The following is a 25,104-nucleotide window of genomic DNA, read 5'->3' as shown; positions in this document are numbered from 1 at the left end:
ATTCCCCTCTCAGATCATAGCGCAGATAAAGTCATGTTGTTAGTATCTAGTGCCCCCTTGAGGACAGTGCTCATTTTGATATCGATATTTTATTTTCCAAAATGATTAAATGACATTTTAATGGTTGGCGACATAATTTCTAATATGCAGTGTGGGTAAAATCTATATGAATATAGATTAATACAGAATTTGACTGTAAAAAGCTGAACATCACTTCTGATTTTTATTAATACATTCAATTACTGAACTTTGTCATCTTTAATCATATTGCTCTTAAATCATAATGCAAAAAACGTAGGCTACGTATTTAATGCTGTCGTTACAGTGGGCTTACTGTAAGTAAGTGTGGAAACTTCACCTTATCCGGTGTTACAAACACACAGCAGATCACAAGCAAGACTTGACAATCATGCTTTATTCTGGTTGATTTCTTAAAAAAAAAAAAAAAGAATCAAATAAACAGCTCTCCTCTTTGAACAGAGATCACTGAAGCAATATGCCTTCTTTAATCAAAACCCAAGTACTTTCTTCATGTCTCGCGGTATTTCCATAAGTAGTGAAACTAAACTCTATCTTTACATCTCTGTCTCTTCATTTAAATATTTATTGGTTTCAGTTCAAACAAAACTTCATTGATTGTCAACACAAAATCTAGCTTAGCACCAGTACAATAAAACTGTACTTTAGCCTGTTAAAATACTGTTCGCAGTGTGGGAAAACAAAACAACCTCAGGATAAAGGGATCATTATTTGTACACTGTCAAATAAAGCACCAACCATACAAAGCAATTTTCATATATCATTTGTCTGATACACACAAAAAAAGGTCAAATATATTAATGACTATTAAATTAAGCACAAACAACAATCAGTGTAAATAAAACACACCACGCGCCACAAAGCACGCTGGAATCTGGTACACCAGGAAAACCTTGGAGAGGACCCCTTCCAGAAGCACTGGAAGCAGTTCAAGACGGAATCTAGAAAAACAGCTCTAGAAAAACCTTTAAAAAAAACACACTCCACAGGCTCTTTTTTTGTTTACCACTTAACTGTCAAGGTTGATATCGGCTGATGTCTTAAAATAATTAAACCAGTGGATAAAACCAACAGCTCATCAACCTGCCGATTTCCAAAGCAAAAACGAAGCGACGTCAGATGTCACAGGAACGCAATCCCGTGCCTGCTACGACACAAACGGAATAAAGAGAAGGTGTAACGATCCTGGCAGAGCTGCAGTGGTGCTGAGGTAAAGAGGGCCGGGGATGAGGAACATATGCTGTAGGTTAGGGGGCTTCTTGGAGCCGAGAGAGGCTCGATGGTTTACACAGGAACCATCTGGCCCAAAGGCATTCCTGCCGCTGTTAGCTTGACGTAAGCCTCTTAGCAACACACATTTAGTTTACCAAGATAAAAAAAGACTTGGATTACCACTCCTTCTAAAGGACAGTCAATAATGAGCGAACATAAAAACATGTTAATGATAAGTTACAACCAGTTGCGTTCACCCTGATGTCAAGATATACATATATATTTACTTATACATATAGGTTTATTTAAAAAAAAAAAAAAATAATTATTGAATACTGAAAAAACAAAACCCTACAGAAGGAACCTGAAAGTTGCTTCCCAGTGGAGTCCGTCCCCAGCCTTTCTCCCTGGGGTGAGGGCATGGAAAAGTCGCTCCCTAGGGCCCCTTTCATTGCTCAGGGCGTCTGTGAGAAGAGTGTCTGTGAGGAAATAGGACCTTTCTGGCTGATTCTGAACATACAAAGTGCTGGTACTGGTAACAGGCCATCGGTTGCAATGGACCTCGCACGACTGCGGACGGCACCTCGCTGTAGGGCAGGAGTCGCTATCGACTGCAGGGTCTGGTGTTGACCTCTGAACTGTCGTCCTCATCATCTTGAAGGATCTGTATGGTGGAGCCTAGCAGCCCCTGTAACTCTGGCACGCAGCGCACCAGCTCCACCGTCTCCTCTCCGTCTTCATCGCCGCCTGGCTGGAGCTCATCCGAAGCGCTGCACGTTTGACTGACGGAGATCTGCTTCCACAGCTCTGCCTGAGCGATGCTGGCCACCTCGAACTGAGGGTATCGAGCCCGGAAAATGCGTGCCGACATCTTTAGCCGCTTCAGCACGTCTGCCAGCAAGAACCAGTTACAAAAACTGTGGAGAGGAAACAAACAGATTAGGTGTTGTCATGATCATGTTTAAACAAATATTTCCGCTGCCACTTACCCCTGTGTTAGTGATACTTGGACATGGTAGCAGGGTAGGAGGGGCTCGGAGGAAAACTCAAACAGGAGACAGTCAGTGTCAGCGTCTCTCTCCTTCACCTGCTCGCTCAAGCTGTCCCCGCCTTCTTCCTCAGGCTGAGACAACAGGAAGTCCCAGCAAGGTTCCTTTTCGGTCTCTGTATGAGTTTACAAACAAACAGAGACAGAAGTCAACCTCTAGTTACAAGACCTCACCACAGCGTGTTTACAGTGCTTCTGCTACCCTCAAGTGGGCAGCTATGTCACTGAATCCTTGGATCACTTCCAGCTTGAATTAGGGGACGCTTGGACAATCGATTGTGCTTACTTGGTACACCGCCATTATTGAGTGATTTGGAGTAAAGATTATTAAAAAATTAAATACAATGATGTCTGAGGCCATATTAAAATCTGGGATCCAAAATAAAAATTACATTTATTTATTTTTTCTTGGTATTATGTAATGTGAATAAGAAATATTTAATATGCTGCATTATTCATAGGTACTAATCAAAACTATTGTTGGACATTGAACAAAATAGGTCAGATTTTCTTGCTTCTATTCTCAAATCATCAGAGCGATGCCAGTTAAAGCCAATACTGAACCAAACTGATGTTCATTTTTTTTGTACATTTTTATGCTGCTGATGGAAACAAAAAAATATTTTTGCAATTTAAATCACAAAAATGAAAATTTCACGGGTGGTCTCTGACTTTAAATCCACTACACATTACCATTCAAAAATACAATTTAATTCAAAAAGATTTTTTTAATTGTTTTTGAAAGAAGTCTCTCATGCTCGCCAAGGCTGCATTCATTTGATCACAAATACAGTAAACATAACACAAAAATACAGTTTAATGTTTTATATTTTAAAACTATTTATTCCTGTGATGCAAAGCTGTATTTTCCGCATCATTGATTCCTTCAGGAATCATATTAACATGCTGATATGGTGCTCAAGAATCTTTTCTTATGTTGTAAACAATTCTGATTAATATTTTAGTGGAAACCATGATAAAAAAACATTTCAGGTTCTTGAGCAGAATGTTCAAAAGAAAAGCATTTATTTGCAATAGAACATTTTTCTAACAATCTAAGTTGCTGAATAAAAGTACTAATTCTTTTTTTTTACTTACTAACCCCAAACTTTTGAATGATAGTGTATTTAACTTTAATTTCTTACCAAATACAGAGCTACTGTAGAAATCCCAGTGTAGACTAGGATCTTGGTCTGCTCGTCCCTCTAAATCAGAGAAGTACTCTGTGGATAAACAATCACAAAGACAGTTTAAATCTAAATGTTCCAGAAGGATTTTAGAGATCATTATGCAAAAATGTTTGAAAATGAAGCGGTTTTACCTTTGAGGAACGTTTTCATCCCGGGACTCTGGGCTAGTTTAACTGCGGTCTGTCCAGAGTAGGTTGCCAGTGTGGGATCTGCTCCATGATTTAACAGCATCCAGACTGCTGCCAGATTATCAGCTGCTACAGCATCATGAATTGGGCTACAAAAGGTTTGAAAGACGTGTCAGTACATAATATACTGAATTCCCTATCTAAAATTACGCTTATTGTTACTGCAGATGGGCTGCAATGAAAAAAGCATGGAAAAGCAAACTCGGACATGGCAAAACTCTTAAAGGAAGTGGTAGGAGGAAGCATAGTTTCATACAGTATGATAATTGGACACAGTTTGTTGGACATATTGTATCTGTGGGTGGACAAATATAATCTTAGTTTGTAGAGTCTGATTCTAAAAATACATCTCCCAAATCTAACATGGCCCATTAGCTACCTAGCTCAAAACTGTCATTATACAATTAAAAAAGAAGTAGCCCAAAGCGGTTTACCGGGCTGAACTGATTTTTGTGCCTTTCAGTGGAATTAGGTACTTTTAATGAATATTTCAAGTAATAAATAAAGCGCTGAATCTATCTGTATCAGCCTATCTTATCCTGACTGTAACCTGCTGCTCACCGCGTTCCGTCCTGTGCGCTGCAGTTAACATCTGCGCCGTGCTTCAGCAGCACCTGTACAATGTGCGTCCAGCCACGTGCACAGGCCTCATGCAGTGCCGTGTATCCCGCATTGTCACGGCGGTTCACCTCTCGCACATCCTTTTCCAAGCAATATAAAACCACATCCTGAAAATAAACATTTATATAAATAATGAGCAATTGATCCAACATTCATATTTTTAGGGCTGTTAAGCAAATTATTTATATAAGTGTTTCCAAAACTGTGGTTTGTGAGGGACCTGCAAGGGGTTTATGAACTGATGAAAAGCTAAATTAAAATAAATATTTTAAAATAAAAACAATCAAAATAAAACAATTACTAAAAAGGTAAATGTGTTTACCTGCATGACATACTTGACCATTAACCGACATCAGCGAACAGTCAACGTGCAAATATGTTGTTAAATTACTGAAATATTAACTTAAAATATCAAGGGGTATTTAAGGTAAAGAACTTAGGTTAAGGGGTTCGGCTCACAAAAAATAGTCAATATAAATTTAGTTATTATGAATTGAATCACACTGGATTAACTTTTTTAATGAATAGAACTTTTCTGTAATTTACAATAAATATGAATATATTTAATAATTAACATTACAATGTCAGCTAACAACCAAAAGGGTTGCTTTACCTGGTAACCTAATCTAGCAGCTCTCTGTAACAGCGTCTCTCCTGCATTCTTATTCACAATCAATCGACGGACTTCTGGAGGCACTGGACGGCTTGGAGTAGATTCAGGGATTCCTGTTTTCCCAGCTATTCCTTTTTTACCAGAGAGTGGAGAGTTTGACTGCTTGGGAGAAGCATAAGAAAGAGTTGGGGTTTTCTTGGCGGCTGGACTGTCCTCATCTGGCATGAGGGGCCCTGTGCGTTTGCCCAAGCTGCCTTTCTTAGTCTTGAGCTGAAACAAAGACATAAAGACAAAGAGAGTCATGCATGAGGGATGTGACATTGTGGGGAGGGCAACTGTTACATGGTCCCAATAAAAACAGCTGCTGTAGGAAAGTGCTTTAGTGACTCAAAATGCCACTAGGGGGCAGCATAAGACTAATTGAAAATAGGTACCTTTACAGTGAAAAAGAACCCTTAATATCACAATTTTCCGTTTAATTGCTCCAGTTTAAAAATGCTTGAAAGTTTGATAAGATGCTTCAGCTAACCTTTTTCTGCTCGTCTGTGTCACATAAGTGTTTACTTTTGAACTTCCTCTTCCCTGAGGGTTTGTCATTAGGATGTGTGGCGGGAGGACTCTCTTGAGGTCGTGCCAAGCCAGAACGTGTGAATTGGGTCCGCCTAGGGCTGATGTCTGGACTGGGCACTTCGCTGGTCAGTGTGGCACTGAGACAAGGGTACACACCCATCTTCTCATCTGCAATGGCATAGACTGACATTTCAGCACCAAACTTTTTATTACATCATTCCTAAAGCAGTATAGATAGACATAAAGTCTATCCATATTGTGACATATATCCGAGTGAACCGTCTTCTCGAATGAGTAAAAAAAGCCAGGGCGGGACTTGATTTTGTCCATTGGGAATTGATTGGATCGTTGTCATTTGCTATTGCTGAGATCTCATGTGAGTGACAGGTTGCTGGAGAGGAGAGGTTTTTGTCCCGCCCTCGTGCTGGTGAACACATCATCAGAGCAGAGATGTCGTTGTATGGGAAAGTGGGCAGTATATTTATTAAATATTATGTAGGCACATGAATGAAAAAATGTGGATGTGCAAGGGGAAAAAAATTCTAAAACATTCCAATATTTCATAAAAAAACAAGAATTGTCCATTTTGATTTTATGGGAACTTTAAATAAATTGCTTTCAATAATAAGCAATTATCACAAATAGACTTCTGCTAAATAACCAAAACATGCCTACCTCAGCCCTATTCAAACAGGACAATTATTTTCCTGAGGAGGTCAGGTAAATTTGTAATTCACTGACATACAGACCTTTGGTAACACCCACATTCAGACATTGGACACTCCTATTTTAGTAATAGCAACACCGATCTTATTCCCAGTACGTGAAATTCACGAACATCTTCACAGTCAATAATTGTAACTAAAAGGTTTTTTGAATCAAAGTTTGAATCATGCTAGATATTGCTCCCCAACGGAAAATTTATTTGACATTTTAATTATGCTACCCTCAACTACAGCCCATGGACTAAATATCAAGACCAGGCAGGGAAATTACAGAATGACGTTCTCAGCAAAATGTTCATCAAGCCTCAGACATCTTTACTCAATAGTGGCCTTACCATTTTCCACGCCCAGCTTCTCCTCCTCTCCATCTGCCACCTTATCCTTCTCTGTGATGTATTCCCCATTCTGATATTTACGATTCTTGCAGCGTTTCCTTTTCTTTATTGAAGAGGTGTCTCCACCCTGAGTGGGCCTGTCCTTGTCCGCATCCACCTCCTCAGGCAGAGGATTGATTCGAGGCCTGCCGCGCGGCCGGCGGACTGGTACAGTAGGGGGTGGTGTAGAGGGGGGATCGAGAGGGGGAGGAGTAGGTGGAGTAGCGAAGCTCCAGTCTCGGAGCAACGCTTCATCAGTCCGTCTGCGCCCTCGCCTCAGCCGTGGAGAGGCCTCCTCCTGGGAGTCTGATTCCTTACTAGGCCAGCTCGGACTGCTGAAAGAGCCCGAATCTCTGTCAACCTGAGGACTTCTGCATGGACTCCTCTCTGAATCGGTGATAAACCCTGGTGACAATTCACAATTATCCATGAGAAATACTTTGGTATCTGAAAAACCATCCCACTGTCTTAAATATGACAAAAAAGCAAAAACATCTTGTTAAAGTATTAAATCACCCCAAAATTTCGATTCAGTCATTTCTTACTCACTCTAGTCATTTCAAACCCGTATGTTGTTATATTGTGGTGGAATCTTTTACACAGGTCTTTTCCATACATGTTTACAGTGACCACAGCTTTTGTTAAGCTTTAAAAAAATTACAATACAAAAAACAAAACACACCAATTTTTACACTAGTTGTTGACTGTGTCCAGATCTTATGCAGCCGATCATTGAGTTAGAAAGTAAAACTTGATCAGTGCATTAATCGTTCTTTTGAGCTGGTTCTTGTCAATGATCTAGTTGATCCAGCTCACAAATCGGACTGAACAATTTATTCTCAAATTAGAGTTCACTTTAGTGACTCTTATCATGCTTTTTTTTTTCATTCTTTTTTGGGTCTCTTTTGTCACTTAACAGCCAGGGTCACTATGACCCATCACTGTAAGAAAAAGACCTGCTTAAAAATATCATTTTCTTTTAATACAGAAGATAGGCCTAGGTATGGAAAGACATAAGAGTGAGTAAATGATGACGAGGTGCCCCATGGGTGAACTACCCTTTAACTACGAGCTGGGTCAGTACCTATTTTGTTTGAGTCCGAGTGTTCCATATTAGCTGGACAGATTTTCCCTTTGCGAGTCTTTCCCCCTACTTTGGGGGCTGCGCCTATTCCATCTTTCAGCACATTTTTTCCAACTCCAGGCAATGCATCTTTCTTCTGATAAAGTACAACACAATGGTTTAAAAAAAAAATCATAAAGCATTTCGTCTGTCAATAACACATGCATATTTGTAATTTAGATAAATGGCTATTTAAACAAAGCAAAAATGTAAAATGTAATTGTCTTTAAACCCATCACTGGCTCATAATGGTAATGCTATCATCTCTCACCAAGCGCTTTCACAGGGCTTAGACACATGCAGCTCATTTGCCCAGCAGAACACGCGTCACTAGGCTACTCCCGCAATAATCTCATGAGAACTATTTTAATTTCCCTCCAGAATTCCCAAAAAATGTTCTGTGATCTAGCTGAATTGTGTAGGTCTAAATTTTGGGGGAAACCTGATTTGGATTGATACCCTGGTTTTGATTGAGGTAAAACATTGTTTTAAAAATTTTTTTCAAAAAACATACAGAATTATTTTAGATGATTATGCTTGTGAACTATACACAATCAATATTGTTACTATCCACGACACATATTGTTGCATTTTTGTATTGCGATAGGCCTATATTGTGACACGATATGTTACACCCTTAATTGTATCAGAACACATATTACAAAACACAGTTTCAAACAAAGTATAACCACAAAACTTTAACATTGTATGATAAAATTGCTTACTAAACTCCAGTTGTGACCATATACCACAGACTGTCTACATGGGGAAAAAACACCCATAGGAATTACATTGTAACTCATGATGAGAATAACACCCGAGTACTAAAAGGACAATTTAGACAGATCAAATGAAAAAAGAGTAATTAATATAAACTCTTACAATTAACTAAACCACAAGCTTCCTATTTCTGTTTTAAAATCCTCTAAGATGTCTTGTCAAATCTAAAATCCATTTACACCAAGAACAATAACTACAAAGATTACAATAACCATAACTATATTAGCGTTCACACCAGCGGGCGATATAGTTCTGTTTATTAGAAGCATGCGTTGGAGTTTTGTCATCTGCCACTTTAAATGCTGGTGCCCTTAAAGCAGAATGGATTTTGATTGGTGATTCCAACAATATATTTGTGGTGTGGATTTCACAGTTTGTTTTATATTTAGAATTTTTTTTAGAACTAGCCTATATGTTTATCGTTATAGTTGTTGTTCTTGATGTGAACAGGCCTTAAGAAAAAACTGACTGACAAATCAAGATGATTTTGTTAATACAGACTAACTTACTTTTAACCCAAAACAGTCCTAAAGGAGAGTTGACTAAACGTTTTACTATGAAGGGTCAAAAAATCTAATTTGACCGAGGACCATGGGCTGAAAGTAAATGTTGCATTATATCAAACTGTATTATTTTAACAATTTCAAATTTACTTATATTCTCTACATTTCAATGCAAAGATAAAACAAAAATGTTAAAACAAAGAGATGAATCAAAAATTAAATTTCTTTGAATATTATATAGATTTTTCCTATCCCCCGCATGGGTTCTGAGGAGCATGATGATATATACAGACAGAATGTTCAAATGTGGCTCATCCAATCATAATTCTGAATCAAAACAATCACTTTAATATTAGTGTTACCATTTGAGTCTTTTGTTTTTTCATTGACACAGTTTGCATCTTTTCCATCAATTTCCAAATAAAATGAGAAAATAATCAAATGAGATAAAGCATATTTCATTTTTCAAGTATTTAATTTACTGGATGATAAACAGATGTTATCACGTTTCCAAACCATTCTTGGCTGAATGTCAAGCAGAAATGATAATTTTGTCATATACTTTTCTTGAGACAAAATCACTTATGCTGTGATATCAGATTTTACCCTTAGACTGAATTAAGGGGATGGTTCACCCAAAGATGAAAATCTGGTCACTCACCCTCATGTTGTTCCAAACCTGTATGAATTTCATACACAAAAGAAGGTATTTTGAAGAATATGGGCAACCAAACAGTTAATAGGCGCACTGACTTCCATAGTATGGGAAAACAATTCTATGGAAGTCAATGGGGAACATCAACTGTTTGGATACAGACATACTTCAAAATATCTTCATTTGTGTTCAGCAGAAGAAAGAAATTCATAGAGGCTAAGAGGGTGAGTAAATTATGACATATGACAGAATTTAAATTTTTGAGTGAACTATCCCTTTAAGGAAAATTTGAACGTAATCAGTCATGGCTTATGCAATTGTTGGAGATATATTACACACACTAGCTATAATAAAAAAAATGAACCACTAAATGTTCAGAGTAAAATAAATCTTACCTTTTTATGGTAGGGGCCTTGCTTGACTGATGGTCTGTCTTTATCTTTTTGCTTTTTAGTTACTGTAATAGTCTTTTTTTGCGCTTCAGAAGGTGTCTTCTCCTTGGCAGGCTTTTTCAGCTTCTTCTGTTTGGTGGTGGATACTTTGCCTTTGGAAGGTATCTCCTCTTTGGCCCCATTCATTTTTGCCTCTCCTTCTGCTTCAACAGTCTGGCTCTGAAAGAGGGAAAAGGCTTTTCCTTCTACCTTAACATGAGAAGAAGCCTTCCTCTCTGATGCTTTCTCCTCTTTTGTCGTCTCATCCTCTAACTGTTGAGACAATTTCCTTTTAAAACTGGGAGCAGTCCTTTTACTAGGGGTACTAGATTTATTTTTTTGTCTACCATCAGACACTAGATTTTCTGTCTCTTTTGCCTTTTTTTCTCGTCCCTTATCCTTGGTCACAGGAGCGGTTGTGATCTCCGGTCTGCTCAGAGCTGCTGTAGCATCTGTTTGTGGAGAGGTTCTGTCTGACTTGTTGATCTGTTCTTCTATGGCCCTAAATGGAGGAGAACCAGTTGTAAGAGTCTGCTGCAACGTGGAGTCCTGACACCTGTTCTGCACGCTGGCTACCTCGGGCCTCTTGGATCCCACACAAGACAGATTACAGTAGTTCTCACCAGTAAGTGCAGTGGTCTCAAGAGTTTTCTGCTTCACTATCGACTCCAGGTTGGACAGGGGGGATTTGGCCTTCTCCCAGTTTTCATCCTCTACTTTAGTTGGGCTTAAATGGGAGTTATGGAACAGGGCTCTCTCACAACCAAGGGTGCTCTTAGTCTTTGGGGCCTGAGTCTGACTTGGCCTCTTCTGCAGAGATGATCCTTGGGAAAGAACACAAGGTGGTTGCCACAAGGATTTAACTGGAGGTGTAAACAGGGTCCCTTCTTTTCCACCAACAGACTTCCGGTGGGGCTGTGAATTTGCTGTAGTAGATAATTGGGTGGATAAAAAACCTTGTTGAGTACCTGTCGAGAGCTTGCCTCCCTTATTATGCTTATCCTTATTAACAGCAAATGGTGCTTTCCTCTCTATACACACCGGCTGTTCTCCTTGGTCAATGATGGAGATGGTTTCCTGTTTAGCAAATGTCTGAAAATCTTCAACAAAAGCAGCACTTTTTCCATCTTTGCTACGTAAAGTAGATGCTAGAATGGGGCTTGCCACTCCAACATATGTACCAGGGAGATTGTTTAAGGAACCAGGAGATGAGGCTTTGGCCCAGGATGCATTGGGTTCCAAAGCATGGTGATTAGTTAGTTTTGAAGATGATTTTTGTGTTGCACCATTTCTATGGGTGTCATATGTACTGGATGACCCAAAAGAAGCAGAATTAACTTTTTTAGAACCAGCAACGTTTTTCTGATGAGAGTCAGCAGAATGCTGTTCCGTGGCCAATGATGGGTGGTTCTGGGTATCTTTAATGGTTTTTTGTCGCTTGGACTTTGCAGACAGATCAAGGGGCACATCCCTTGACTCAACAGGGCAGGAAACATTATGCTCCTCTGGAGTGGACAGAGTTTTTGGTTTCAGATACGTTAAAGAGGTCTTTTCAGCACCTCGGTACGTCGAACCTTTTTCTACAAGGCTAAGCAGTCGACTTTGAGTGGTGATATTTGCCAGAGCTGGGCTGCAGCAGATGGCAGCAGTGGGAGAAATGGTATAATGGGTTTGTGGAGCCGAGCCCTGTGTAGCTTGCTGTACTGGAAGGGCTAGAGCTGGGGCTGCTACAGAAGACATTGTGGCTTTATGCTCAGATCCACCTTGAAAGCCCTTGGACAAAGAGTCACACCTGACTTTGGATAATGAAGTCTGAGGCTTCTTCTCAGCACCGGGTCCTCTCCCAACAGAAAAGTGATACGGGTATGTTTTAAGCATAGGTGTCGTGCTCGAACAAGAGCTTTGCGCTGGGCAGTCCTTTTGAAACTGGCTAGCAGTGGCTTCTCGCAGTGCTGCAATCTGACCTAATCCTGGTGGCAGTGTGATCTTACAGAGAGGAGAAGAAAAATTGGAAGGGGGAAGGAAAGCAACAGGCTGGCCGGGTTTAAACAGCGTGGAGCACTGGAACCCTAAAGGAACGCTTATCACAGGCTGGGTGGGTGCTGGTGCGTTAGTCTTCTTGTTTAGGTTTATACTAGAATGAACAGAGTTTACAGGGTCCTCTGTGGTGACCTTTTTACCACAAGGCCACTGATGAGTCGAGTAGATACCAGCACTGTCAACCTTGCCTTTGGAAACCTCAGTCCGATCAGGCAACGGTGTGCTCACGGGATCAGTGCTAAACACATTGCTGTGGGGTTGAACTTGGGGACAATGATTTGAATTGCTGGATTCTGAGCAGACGTCTGGCGTTTTACAGTCTGTGGTCACCCTCAGCTTGTTCCGCTGACTTTGAGGTATGTCACCTCTAAGTTCAAGAGGCAGTGTCTGCTGTGGATTCCCCACCATGCTCTCAGACACGTGGGTAGGGGCACTGCTCTCTCTGCTCACCGTCCCTCCATCCCCTACATTCATTGGTGAGGGATCCACCTGAGCAAAGAAACAGGGAAGAAAGTTTGACTTAGGGGGAAAGTGAAATTTTTTTTTTTTTAAATCACGAAAGAGACAAGAGGGGAGACTATAACAATGAAATATATGTTACCTGCATAGGCGTTTTCTCAACACATTACTCAGTGTGTGTGGACAAGTGACTCTTTATGGGATTCTCCTCTGGGTAGTTTGCAGTTCTGTAGTAGAATTAGATCATTAAAAAAAAAAAAAAAAAACAGCTTTAAAAAGTGCACAAATTGAGTATGTAAAATTATTTCAAATGAAAAGTTACAATTTGGAACATAAAAATTAGATAATTTAATTGTTTAACGTTAATAGCCTTAAATCTTTTTAAAATAAAGATAAATCATTCATTGATCAGTCAATACTATTGGACAACATTCTGACCCTTTCAAATGATGAAAGTTAATATTTGTCATAACAAATCTGTTTGCTTCATCAAACAGAAAAAGTATAGCTAAGCCATACTGTTGATTTTTCACTCATTTCAACTTTATTAATTTTTTAATATACCTATAATTGATTGCGGAGGATAAATGTTGTGTAGTTCAGCCAAGGTCAACTCAGACCTCATTAACTAAAGCAAATGTAAAATATAGATCACTGCACTATCTACATTACGCATTGGAAACAGGGATTTGAACTAAGAGGCAACTAAAATCTTGTTAGCACATTCATTAAAAATGGTTTAGTTGGTTATACTTTCCCCTAACATTCTTACAACTGTTACACCCTGTTAGTAGTGCAGAACTACATGTATCATGCACATTACAGTCAAGAACTTTCAAATTATTTTGAGAGATAATAAATATTTCTAGTCATCCTTCTCATTTGTCAGAAATAAAATCAAAGCAAGCAACTCCGCTCACAATTACTAAATAAACACTAACACTTCTAGAATTTTAACAAAAGATGGACATGGATTAGGCTATAGCTTTAATGTTTTAAATCTCTTTCCCTGTAATCTGACAAAAATGACACTCTAACCATGAGGCCACAACATCACTTCTCTTGTTACAGTCAGACAGGCTGGAAACTTCCTGTGAGTAACAGAGGTTTCCTTAGTCAAGATGTCACAATTTCCTTAAGACCACGGCTTGAGTAGGAATAGATATTAAACTCAAAGCATTCAGATTTAAATAATGGATTTGAAAAGAATACAATGATCTCTGAACTGTATACCAGCGATTTACATTTTTAATTTTAAGTTTGCAAATGCATGGTCATAGGAGATGAAATTATGAGATGAAAAATGCTGAGTTTGACCCTGACTCTCTCTGAGATTGTGAGCAAATCAATTTCAAGTACACAAGAGTGCATAAACACCTAAAACTCAGTTGAAACAGAGAAGAGTAAAAACCTCAACTCCAACAGCTGAAGGGACAGTTTTTACTGCAACAACATCCTCTTAACCCACATTGCATGTGGTCAAAGTCTGCATCCTCTAATTCCCCCCTTTTTAAAGAAGCAGAGCACCCTACTGATCAGATCCCAAACCCTCACACAGCTCAATGGAGGGGAATGGTCGAGTGCACGACAGGCCACAAATGCCAGGGGTTGAGGATAAAGGATGCAGGGCCATGCAATAGTTGATGCAGGTTTTACTGCCTGATTACCTCAGTGAGACAAACTGCAGTAGATCAAGACAACATCAACAGTGCAGATAGAACAGAGCAACCATTAATGTGATGCTGTGCCTAACACGGGCGCTTTACTCTTTACAGGCAATAGATAAAGGCGAAGCAACTCATGTCCAGTCACAGAGTGTGCATTACTGAAATGTTTACTTATAATGAGGTGGTCAAGCTGTGATTTAATCTGATTCTAACAGTGCTGTGTGTAGGGCCTTGCAAAACTCCTGTCAGAGCCCAACAGTTCAAATCAATATAGGGTTCCCACACTTTTTGACAAATTCATTTCAGTAACCTTTTCAGCTATGCATAATTAGTGAATAGGGATTTTTAAATAATTTTGAAAAATGTGGTGGTAGATTTCGATCTCTGTGTCTCATAATAGCTTTTCAAATGATCATAATTATTTGTCTCTCACAAAACGGTAAATTCTGGTTTTACTAAATATAAATGCAATGCAATATAGAGCAGAGCATAAAATGAAAAAAAAAAAACCTTAAAACTCACTATAGAAATGTCCATGACTTTTACTCATTGTAATGACTATGTTCGCCAAGAAATATCAATTTTAAAATGTCTTTTTTGTATTTCCATGCAGGTGGTAATCAAACCGAATGTTCTGAGCTCGAAATGAAGTTACACCTTGTTGCATTCAAGACGAAATCATCCAAATCTATCTCTCAAGGTTATGTTCTTAACTGAAAAAAATATATACATGAATAAGACTGGATATTACTTAGGAAGATCAAACGACATACATAACCACCACAAATAACCAAATCTAAACACCCGAGTCTCGAATGCAAACAGTATGAGCACCGTAAACTCGCATCAGAATGCAGGTGAGCGCAGCAGCACCACCACCTTGACGATACAAGTGACAGCTGTCTTAAAATATGAACTGCTTATCTTTCTGTCTTAAAATGAGATCCAGCTGATGTCGGTACACTTAAAGTGCCTGTATGGCATAACCAAGCCGTATAGGCCTTTAGCAAAAGTCTGATAATTGGAAAGTTTATGATGTGTTATATGCGTGATTATATCTGCTAAAGATAGAACCGATCATTTTCGTTGAGACATTTTTCATCTCGAGGCATCTCAATTATTGAAAACACATGATCAGAGGGAGCGGGAGCCCGTGTTTTCTTTAGCCCTCGTTCTTTTGAATGGGGTTACCAGCTCAATGATAAACGGAGACGAGGAAATAAGCGTCGTCTCTCCTCTCTAGACTGGAGCTCAGCAGACTCGCGGTCTCCCGGTCAGTCCGTCGGAGCTCCGCAGCCCGGAGCTTATAGATGCACAAAGGATGATGCAGAAAAGCAGTCGATGATCAGCCAATGTCACGTATCCACAGCCAGCTAAATATTAGGACAGAGCATCGTCCTAAAACAGACCAAAATGTTTGTTTCTCTGGCCAACCCACTCGCTCGCTCGTTCTAGTGGAGCTACTAAAAAACCGTATCACACAATACAAGAGACTCTCAGGTGACACGAAGCGCCTCGCGTGCTGAAATGGGAGTCAGTGATAAATAACGCCGCTGTTTAAACACAAAAACAACAAAATGTTGGTCCCGCGAGCTGGGATTAGCCGAAAAAGACGATAGAGAATCGAAAGCCTACACAGTTCGTGTGGCCACAATGTAGCCCAACTAACCGACGTTCGTACTGGCCGAATCCTGTCAAACTATAAAGTGACCGTTGGTTTTTCGCTAAGCGCGAGCCGAGCTATGACGTCTGAATTAGAATTCGACAAAAAATACACGGGCAGAGAAATGTCACGCGCACATTTAGGTTGGATGATATATCCTTCACGAGGAAACATCGTACTTTGGCTGTCTCTCTCCACATTGCCCTCGAAAGAGTGTTTGGAAACTAATAGGGTCACCGAGTTTTCCATTCGCTCCTTATTATTATCGTCACTTGTGCTGCGTGACACGCGGGGAGAGCGTTATTTAGTACGGAGCAAGGTGTACGAAACTGAAGGAGCGATTTTCAGATCCCTGCGCAGCGAAGTCTCCCCTCTAACAACTCGGTCTGCATTACTCTGCCACCGTACGACATGAAATGTTTCCATAGCGAAGCAGCTCCAACAATCAAAGTGTTATGACATGCCACAGCCCCAGAACCGACTCCTTCGTCTATACAACCCTGAATAATTCCAAAAGGCAATTAGCGAGCCAAATAACGATGTCAGATTGTACAAACGTGCACCAACCCGTTTGACCGACATTTGGAAGATGTTTGCGCATCAAGATAAGGGCTTTAATCCGGTCTTCCGTTCTTGTCTCTCGCAGTTCACTAATCTCGACGATTTTCGGTTCTGAAAGTCCGGGGGGGTTCGTACCGTATCTCTCTGTCTCTGGTCTGGTGGGAGAGAGAGAGGGGCAGATGGAGCCGAGCTCGTGTGGGAGTTGTAGTGCTCCGACATCCACGCCCTGACCGCGTTCGCCCTGAGAAGGGAGGAGCGAGGACTGCAGGTCCCAGCATGCACCGCGAGAATCCAGCCGCTCAAGGGGAAAGGGGATCGCAACGGTGCGCTAAACTGCAAACCATACCCGAGTAACAAAGTGAAAATGCACCCTCTCTCTCTCTCTCTCAATTAAACCGTTGCTCTCGGACGCAACACGCGAGGGTCGCGGAGTAGCACGTGCATGTTCGTATAATCTCGTTTTCAGATTCGCACACGTGGGCCGTCACAAAAAGAGTTGAGACAAACATTGCAGCGGAATTAATAAAAAGCCTCCTGAGTCTCGAACTATTCCAGTAGAGCCACGAGACTGATGTCTACTACCGGACACCCACCCAGGGAACGATCATCAATAGTAGAGGCACATGAAAATCCACACTGATGTGTTTATTTATATTTTCAACCTAAATGAAACAGATTCTTCTCAATAGCCAACGAGAAACCTTTTTTTTTTTTTTTTTGTTAAAACATGCTGCGCAATACATGAAGAGCTTTTACACTAAAGTTAAATTAAAACACTAACATGAGGCCTAACCAAATCTATTTTAGGTGAACAGGAATCATGCTTAAAGAATTAAAATTGGGATCCTCAGGTGGATTTACCCTTCTTAACTTCTAAAAAAGCCCACCACTGACCTTAACATTTTAGGTTTTTTTTAGTTTTTTTGCCAGGTGACAACTAGCATCAGCTGTTGCAAAATATCTCTGGAGCTTCACTCTATGTTTCAACTGTGCTGGACTGTTAGCCTACTCTTCAGTTGCTGTTGAACAAAATATATTGCTATTTTTATTGAAACATCTGCAAATCCATATAGCTGAGCAATTTCCCTCAATTTGAAGGCTAAATCATGTCACTTATAAGATCAAAAAGTAAAGTTTTTCTGTTTGAGTATTTAATGCAAACAAGACCTGAAGACGATACAAAAACTACCTTGACATAACATCATAAGATTTGGTGCAGCTCATTACAATGGCTATCTATTTTGACATTCAAACAGGAGGAATTCAAAATTTATTTCGCATTATTATGCCATTCTTTAATAATTCATGTTTTATGAAGTGTTTGGAAAGAAGAAAACTGGTTTTCTTGTAAGAATATGATGATAACTAAATAATACAAACATGCAATTCTCCTGTGGGTCTATAAAGTCTGTTCTCGTCATATTTTTTTAATTGGGTGAATGATTTTTCATGCTTATCTCGAAATAATCAGTCACTTTTTCAGCAGCGAGACACAAACAATCTGGGGTTATCGTCCTTATCAAGACAAGACAATGGGCATGACGATAGCTAAATCAGGTCCATCAGCTGTCCAGTAGACATTTGCTGCATGGCTTCTTTGATCTCAGGTTTAACAAGCAACCCTTACTTTTCAGCCTCAGACACTGTGCATTGTAAACATGTCAGCCAAACACGCTTTATTACATCCTAACAGCCTGCTATATTCAACATTATTCGCACAATCGCTTATTCACAATATTCACTTTTTTTAATGAACCTGCAAACACCAGTATTCCACAATTTGACCTTATCTACCACCAAACGAAACAATAACATCTCTCTAACAGGTTGAAGCATCACTGACTTAGATTATCTCTTCATTATTTGTGGTAGGCTACAACTTTTTTTTTTTTTTTAGCTTGATCTTCTGTAACTCACAATGACCATTTAGAAGACATCATGCTCAGCAGCAACCACTGTATATCTCAAGACCAGTGTCACTGTCCCTGTCCCATTCAGCCATTTCTTCAAATGAAGTCTTAAGGAGCAGAGCAGCACAAGATTACACACTGACAGCATTGTGTATTCTTATAAATTACTTTTGATGATTAGGCTTTTATTCCGACAGAAAAATGACACTGCATCATCATCATCATCGGACGACATGCAATAGCCTATCACACAAATTTCCCGTTTTGTCCCTCCTGAAAAACAGCTAAACAGAAATTTAACATCTTTGAGCCGGTGACCTATTTTTGTCATAACTGCTCCGATGCAAACTGACCCCGTATAGACTGCGCTGAGAGCATCACGTCTTCTCAGGGCTCTTACACTGATGCTGCCGTAAAAATACAGGGTATTAACTGTGACTGCAACATACGAGGAAAACAATCATATCAGACAGACAGTCACTGCATTATTAAAAGCTAAAATATCCCAAACAAGACGAACGTGCCACATGCTCCTCTACACGTGAACCCATCTATCTATCTATCTATCTATCTATCTATCTATCTATCTATCTATCTATCTATCTATCAGCATGGAGGCTGACACATTATTACGTTCACTGTAAGAAAGGAGATTCTGGAAAGTTTGACTTGATAGTGTCAAATCGCCACCATTATCTGCTTTAAACAGGCCTGGGGTGGCTCCAAATGAGCGTCACCGCTTGGGCAACATTTACAACTTAGTTTCAAAATACAATTAAAAAGAACTTGCACGGGAAATGACAACAGAAAGGCCGTGCAACAGTGCAAACTGAGGTGTCTGACCGGAGTATGCTCCACTGCATGATGACTGAGGTAGCCTAATGTCGCAAGGGTGGAAGAGAGCACATGAAGTGGGCAGGTTGAGGGGATGCAAACGATATCCAAACTTATTGCACCGTGAAATTTTGCGCGATGCATCACTTTCCTAGGCCGTAACGCACGTAATGACATTGGCTCTTGTGATCGCGTGCGGTCAGTTTAGGACACAACATTATCCATATATTTGCAAATGTTGCCGCATTTTGTCTTTGCACTGTATTAATACATCCAACCGTTTCACATAGTTAGATCTCGTCATGACAGGATGTTAGGACTTTGATGCACTCATGTACAAGTGCAAAGTTTAGAGAGTTGACTGTCGCCCTCCATTGCGTTGTGCAATGCCCCCTTTAATGCCCCCTCGCTCGCCAGTATAGCGCCTTTGTTATTAATCGCATGGAATCGCGCCGCCTTACCTTAACGGCCCCAAACTGTTTTCCTATGCATCTGAACTTGACGTATACATCCAAATGCAAGAGAAAGTGTCTGTGCCTGTTGTTTTCGTTAGCGTCCGATAGTATGATTCAGTGGAGGATTTAACACTGTGAATTTTGGGTTTCTCCTCGCGATCTTCCCTCATCGCCGCAGCAGCTGGAGAGGAAAATCGCGCACGCTGGGTCCTAAAGCCGGCTGCGTTCCCACAGGTGACCAGGCTCCGTTGCCGCGTGCACTGGTTAAAAGGCACGCTCTCCTTCCTCCGAAGTCCTACCTGGTCGGAGCTCGTGCAGATAGGTGAACAGACTGAGCTACACGGCTAGACTCGATTTTGGGCTTATTCTGCGTACGATTTTCATGTGCATCTATTTGTAAAATAATGAAGGCTTTCATGTTTGGTCCCTTTTGTTCGTTTAACGGATGTGGTATTGTGGACTGGACCAACGGGCCCCAGACTGTCAGGGGCCTCCAGCTGAGCTATGTAGAAATAAAACAGATACACAGACAATGTGAAATAAAAAAAAGAAATATGTTACCTTTATTGCAGCTTTGTTGTTATCGTGGTTTTGTTGTCTCTTTTGTAATATTATAGACATTTTGCAGCTTTATTTTCTCACATTTGCAGTGTAATTTCACATTATTTGGAAAATGCATCTCGAAACTGCAACAAAGAGGGGGCTTCCACAGAGATTTGATTTAATGGAAGGGGCGTTTCCTCCGAGGAGGCAAGGGAGAGATTTAGAAATTTGAATGAGAAAATAATCCATAATACAAAAATAAAGCAATGCATATATTACAAAATGTGATGTATAAATCACTTGTTTTTCTAAAGTAACACTGTCCAACAGTGGCACTTAGCAGGCAAAGTTACAGCAGGACACTCTTGCCTCCCCTGAGCCCACTGAGTTTTAACAGACCCCCTATAAAGCGTGGGGTGGGTTTGATGGGGATCAATTGAGAATGAATGGGGAAAGTTAGGTGAGAGGATCATAATGCCTCCATCGTGTGATTGGATTTGATTGATTCGTGGGATAAATCCTGCCTCTTGTTTTCGTGCAAATCGGTCTGAATGAACAAAATGATGTCCTTAATGGGAAGTTATAAAGTAGCCAAACTAAACAACTCTGCCACTTAGATAATCGCTTTATGCCACGTCAAAATCAAACTTGAAATGGCCTGAAAACAATCAGCTTGGTGAAATTAAAGGTATAGGCTACATCTTCGTGTCTGTGACCAGTTTACCGAGCTTGATGACTTGACTATTAAAAGCAGTTGAACATCAGTTCACAAATAAAATACATTGTTTAAATTGTTACTGCCTTTAATTATTATTTTGGAATACATGAAAAAATGCTTAAATAAAACTTTGATGAGATTTATAATTGGTTTTGATAAAAATAACATTAGTATAGTTAATGAATATAAAATAGAATTGTATTTGGTTTCTCTTTTTTTTTATAATGTTTATTTAGGAACATGTGACAACATTAAGTGTAACTGGGACTTAAATTTACATTTGATTTATATTTAAAAAAGAAACTGTGAGGACTTGGCCTCCTTATTTCAGAATACCACTGAACTTTACCTGCTATGTTGAAGAGGTTATACTGTTATATTAATACTATATATTAAAACAATGCTGTTATTTATTTATAATTAACAAAGGGGGGTGGGAGGGCAATTACTGACTAATTGTCCAATTTTGTCCTTGTGCATTTAAGAGTGCATTATCTTGGCGTTTCGACTGTGCTGTAAAATCAGAGAGCATGCGTGGTCTTATAGGGAGTGAAACCAAGGAAAAAACTTTGTAAATTACATGGGCATGTGGTAAAAAATGCTGGGTTGTTTCAACAACCAGCATTTTCTAAAGTGTAATTGCTTATCTTTCAGAAACTGAGAGGCGTTAAAGAATTCAAACACTAAATTAAAGAAAATGCCTTGACTGAGTGTCTGTCTTTGGCAGTTCTTCACTGTTCCTTCACTCTGGTCTACCAAGCTTTCCAATCTTTATGCAGTGCCGTCAATGCCACAATACGTTCACAGTAGGAGTGTAACGACACCCTCATGTCACGATTCAATACGTATCACGATACTGAATTCACAATGCGATATTATTGCGATACTCCAAGACATGATAAAAGGTTAACAAAAATTTACTGTTGATTAAAATGCTAAATTTGATATTACATTGTGGGTGTAAATGAATATGCTTCGACTGATAACCCAATGCACAGGACAATGGTGACACCAGAATAAAAATAGTCATGATTCTGAAGCTGGAAATACAGAATTATTTTAGACGAATATGCTCTATCCCTGACTATATTTAAAATAATGTAGGCCACTTTTTACTGGTAACAGAAGACATTTGGCATTATCATGACACAAATATTCCCCCACTGCATTATTATACATTATATTCAACATTATGTAGTAGTTTAATGTAGTATTGACACTAAAACTCTAATAACTTGATTTTATTCTCACACAGTAATTTTTGTTTTAGGTGCACACAATAAATGCATGTTGCATTTTTATATTGTGACACGATATATTGTTACACCCCTACTTCACACACATTTATTTATTTTTTTACAACCTGGACAAAAGTACAACTACAACCCTTGTCAACTCTTATTTCACACAGAAAAGCCAAAATAACAGAAGTCAACAGAAATTCACAAGAAAGCTTAATGAGGAACTGTGATGTGATTTTAATTAAAAAGTGCATCAAGATTTATGCACCCATTTTGCCTGAAGCAATGTAATGAAGATAATATATTGAGATGTTTGCATACTATCTGAAAAATACATCATATCTGAATATTTTGATATCAACTGATATTCACTTATTGATTCATCCCGCCAGATAGATAGATAGATAGATAGATAGATAGATAGATAGATAGATAGATAGATAGACAGACCTTTAGGCTCTATTAAATGCGATGTAGGGGCGTAATCCGGTCACTTTGTCGGCCTGTCTGTTTTGTGTTGCTCTCACGAGCAGAAGGTTCACAAGTGGTTCCATAGTGTAGTGGTTATCACGTCTGCTTTACACGCAGAAGGTCCTGGGTTCGAGCCCCAGTGGAACCAAGCATTTTTCGTGTTACAGAATGCAGAAATTTGCCCCTCTGAGTTTGAACGACGTCGCGATACTTCTATAAGCACAGTGTAGTGTTTCCTGGTCAACTGTGGTTACGAACAACAACATAGGCTGCAAATTCCAGGCTGTTTGAATAAGGCCGATGGAACTCAAGAGTGCTATAAACAAATAAGTAAATAATATTCGTATGATTTGGTGGAAAATGAATCAAATCGCAACGCCATCAGCTCAACTGTAAATAAAATCCTTTGGTAATGAGGGCGGCAGGCGACATACTAGCGGCGTGCTAGCGTGAGTGAAGAATAGAGTTTGTGCGACCCCTACTGTTAACTTTAATGATAACCCAGCATCACACATTTGTGCTTGATTGCCTTTCCTACACATTCAGCCACCAATTAAAGTAGACTTTAATTAATGCAACTTGGCCCAGTGCTACACTTATAACTGAGCTTATAGGGCATGGTATTGTACAAGGAAAACCAGGAAATCTTTAAGCATGTTTAAAATTGTTTAGAAGTGAACATAAATAGCCTTGCTAAATTGTTATACTCAGCTCTAAAATATGTTATCTGCTGAAAATCTCTAATGACCACTGGGGGGGAAATGGCTGGGAAAAAAAATCATGGAAATTCATTGGTGGAGATGATTGTTTAATTCTGAATGCACAGGCAAATGAACATTCACTTACATTAATATAAATACATGTTTATTTTATTAGTTGCCTATTAGTAATGACATAAAATGAACATGAAGCTAATATTGAATATTTGTAATGCCAAAATTGAGTTTGTTCAAATGACCTTGAATATGTGACAATTTCCAGACTAATCAAATTTTAAGGATTTCTGGCAAGTGAGGCATGTCTTATTCTAGACCTCTTTTAGGCCCAAAAATAAGCTGAAGTACACAATATAATACATAGCCTACAGATATCATTTCTGGAAAGAGGTTACTCTAATCCACATTTGTAAGCAATACTGTAGTCATAAATGTATATATAATATCAAATTCCCACTCTCTATAGTGATGAGCAAAATAAACGCTGAACAATAGACAATTTCTGCCTTTCATTTGTAGTTTATAGAAGAGAGAGGGCATAAGATTGTCTACACTGAATAGATGTGCTGAAATATATTTAAATATAGCTTATCATGTCAAATTTCTTGATTTAATGTCAGTGTTGGAGCTGTCCAAGGTTCTGAAGGAACATATTACATGATTTACAGTAAATAATAAACAAAACAACATGGTCTTGATTATTTGATCTTTTATAAGATAAAATAAATAATAATAATAATAATAAAAACCAGCTGATTCTACTGATTAATTATACTGTGTGAACTCACACAAAACACAAGACCCTCAAATGCTGTTTGATGCTCACACTCGAATTCCTAATTTTACAGAATTGCAAGAACAAATCAAAATCCTTCTGTGATCGCATGTAGTGTGATTCTTTTCACAAACAATATTTAACAGAGAGTTTTGACTACTTGAAAAAAAGCTAAGCAAAAAAAAAAAGAGCAAATAAATAGATTCTTTATTCCAGTGCCTCTCAGGATACATGCCATGGTTCACAGTGCATGGTGCAAAAAGGATACAAAGGTATTATAAAAAGCATTATAAAGAGACAACTCATGCACTATATTCCAAGTCTTCTAAAACTGTACAAATCAAGAACTGACAACATTTAGAAAAATCCATAACTTTTTAGTTCCTTAATATGTTAATTTATAGCTTATTTGTAGTAGTTATTTGTAGTTTTATAAGGCCTATATATTGTTCTAAAGCAGCTTTGCAGACAAAAGAAAAAGAAAAAGAAAAAGAAAAAGAAAAAGAAAAGAAAAAGAAAAAGAAAAAGAAAAAGAAAAAGAAAAAGAAAAAGAAAAATAGTGCCAAACAACAACCCCTCAGTTAAGCTAAAGGCTTGAGAAAAATCTCCCTAAGATATTTAGGTTGATAAATACACATGCACTATTGAGCTCTCACTGTGACAATTTGTTTCATTTGCTGTCAAAACAATTGTCTGTGGAAAACATTTGTACTGGGACATTATGTGGTGTTTCTCACACTGAAGAGATAAGCATATTATTCATGTAGTGTTTTCTTTAAAAGGTCTTGTTGTTCTGCATCCGATGGCTCGATGGTGTTTTATGCCCCCAATGGCTCCTTAGAGGCAGCTAACCCTACCCTCAACCTTAAACCTACCCATCCCCTCGCTGCCTGGAAGGCGACGTTGGGGGCATAAAACACCAAAGACCCATCCGATGAACCTGTGGCATCAAGAATCGTCTGTTTCATATTTTGTTTTC

The 25,104-nt window shown here is 39.1% G+C and overlaps 1 protein-coding gene across 3 annotated transcripts; it reads right to left on the bottom strand.

Moving 5' to 3' along the window:
* Positions 1-205: 205 nt before the first annotated feature.
* Positions 206-19,840, bottom strand: bcorl1 (BCL6 corepressor-like 1). Of its 3 annotated transcripts, none has more exons than XM_079892393.1 (12): positions 19,668-19,840; positions 12,714-12,798; positions 10,037-12,601; positions 7,665-7,800; positions 6,542-6,985; positions 5,441-5,649; positions 4,912-5,181; positions 4,239-4,405; positions 3,621-3,766; positions 3,445-3,522; positions 2,241-2,415; positions 206-2,168 (listed from the first exon to the last, which is right to left on the bottom strand). In XM_079892393.1, the coding sequence occupies exons 2-12, from the start codon at positions 12,717-12,719 to the stop codon at positions 1,856-1,858; spliced, it is 4,509 nt and encodes a 1,502-aa protein (XP_079748519.1). In that variant the 5' UTR covers positions 12,720-12,798; positions 19,668-19,840; the 3' UTR covers positions 206-1,855. The 3 variants fall into 3 exon arrangements, with proteins under 3 accessions (XP_079748519.1, XP_079748520.1, XP_079748518.1); XM_079892394.1 differs by lacking the exon at positions 19,668-19,840 and adding an exon at positions 16,598-16,735; XM_079892392.1 differs by lacking the exon at positions 19,668-19,840 and adding an exon at positions 16,469-16,619.
* Positions 19,841-25,104: the final 5,264 nt, after the last annotated feature.

The sequence above is a fragment of the Squalius cephalus genome (assembly GCF_949319135.1).
Source record: "Squalius cephalus genome assembly, chromosome: 14".
In the NCBI taxonomy this organism is placed as follows: Eukaryota; Metazoa; Chordata; class Actinopteri; order Cypriniformes; family Leuciscidae; genus Squalius; species Squalius cephalus.
The sequence above is the reverse complement of the archived record's forward strand: the minus strand, read 5'-3'. Positions and strand labels throughout refer to the sequence as shown.

What these genes read in the sequence shown, in the direction of transcription:
- bcorl1 (XM_079892393.1), bottom strand. An exon ending in CTCGGACTCAAACAAAATAG is followed by an intron (nt 6,986 to 7,664) that starts GTACTGACCCAG and finishes AATTGTCACCAG; the next exon opens with GGTTTATCACCGATTCAGAG. An exon ending in CTGCTAGATTAGGTTACCAG is followed by an intron (nt 4,406 to 4,911) that starts GTAAAGCAACCC and finishes GTTTATTTTCAG; the next exon opens with GATGTGGTTTTATATTGCTT.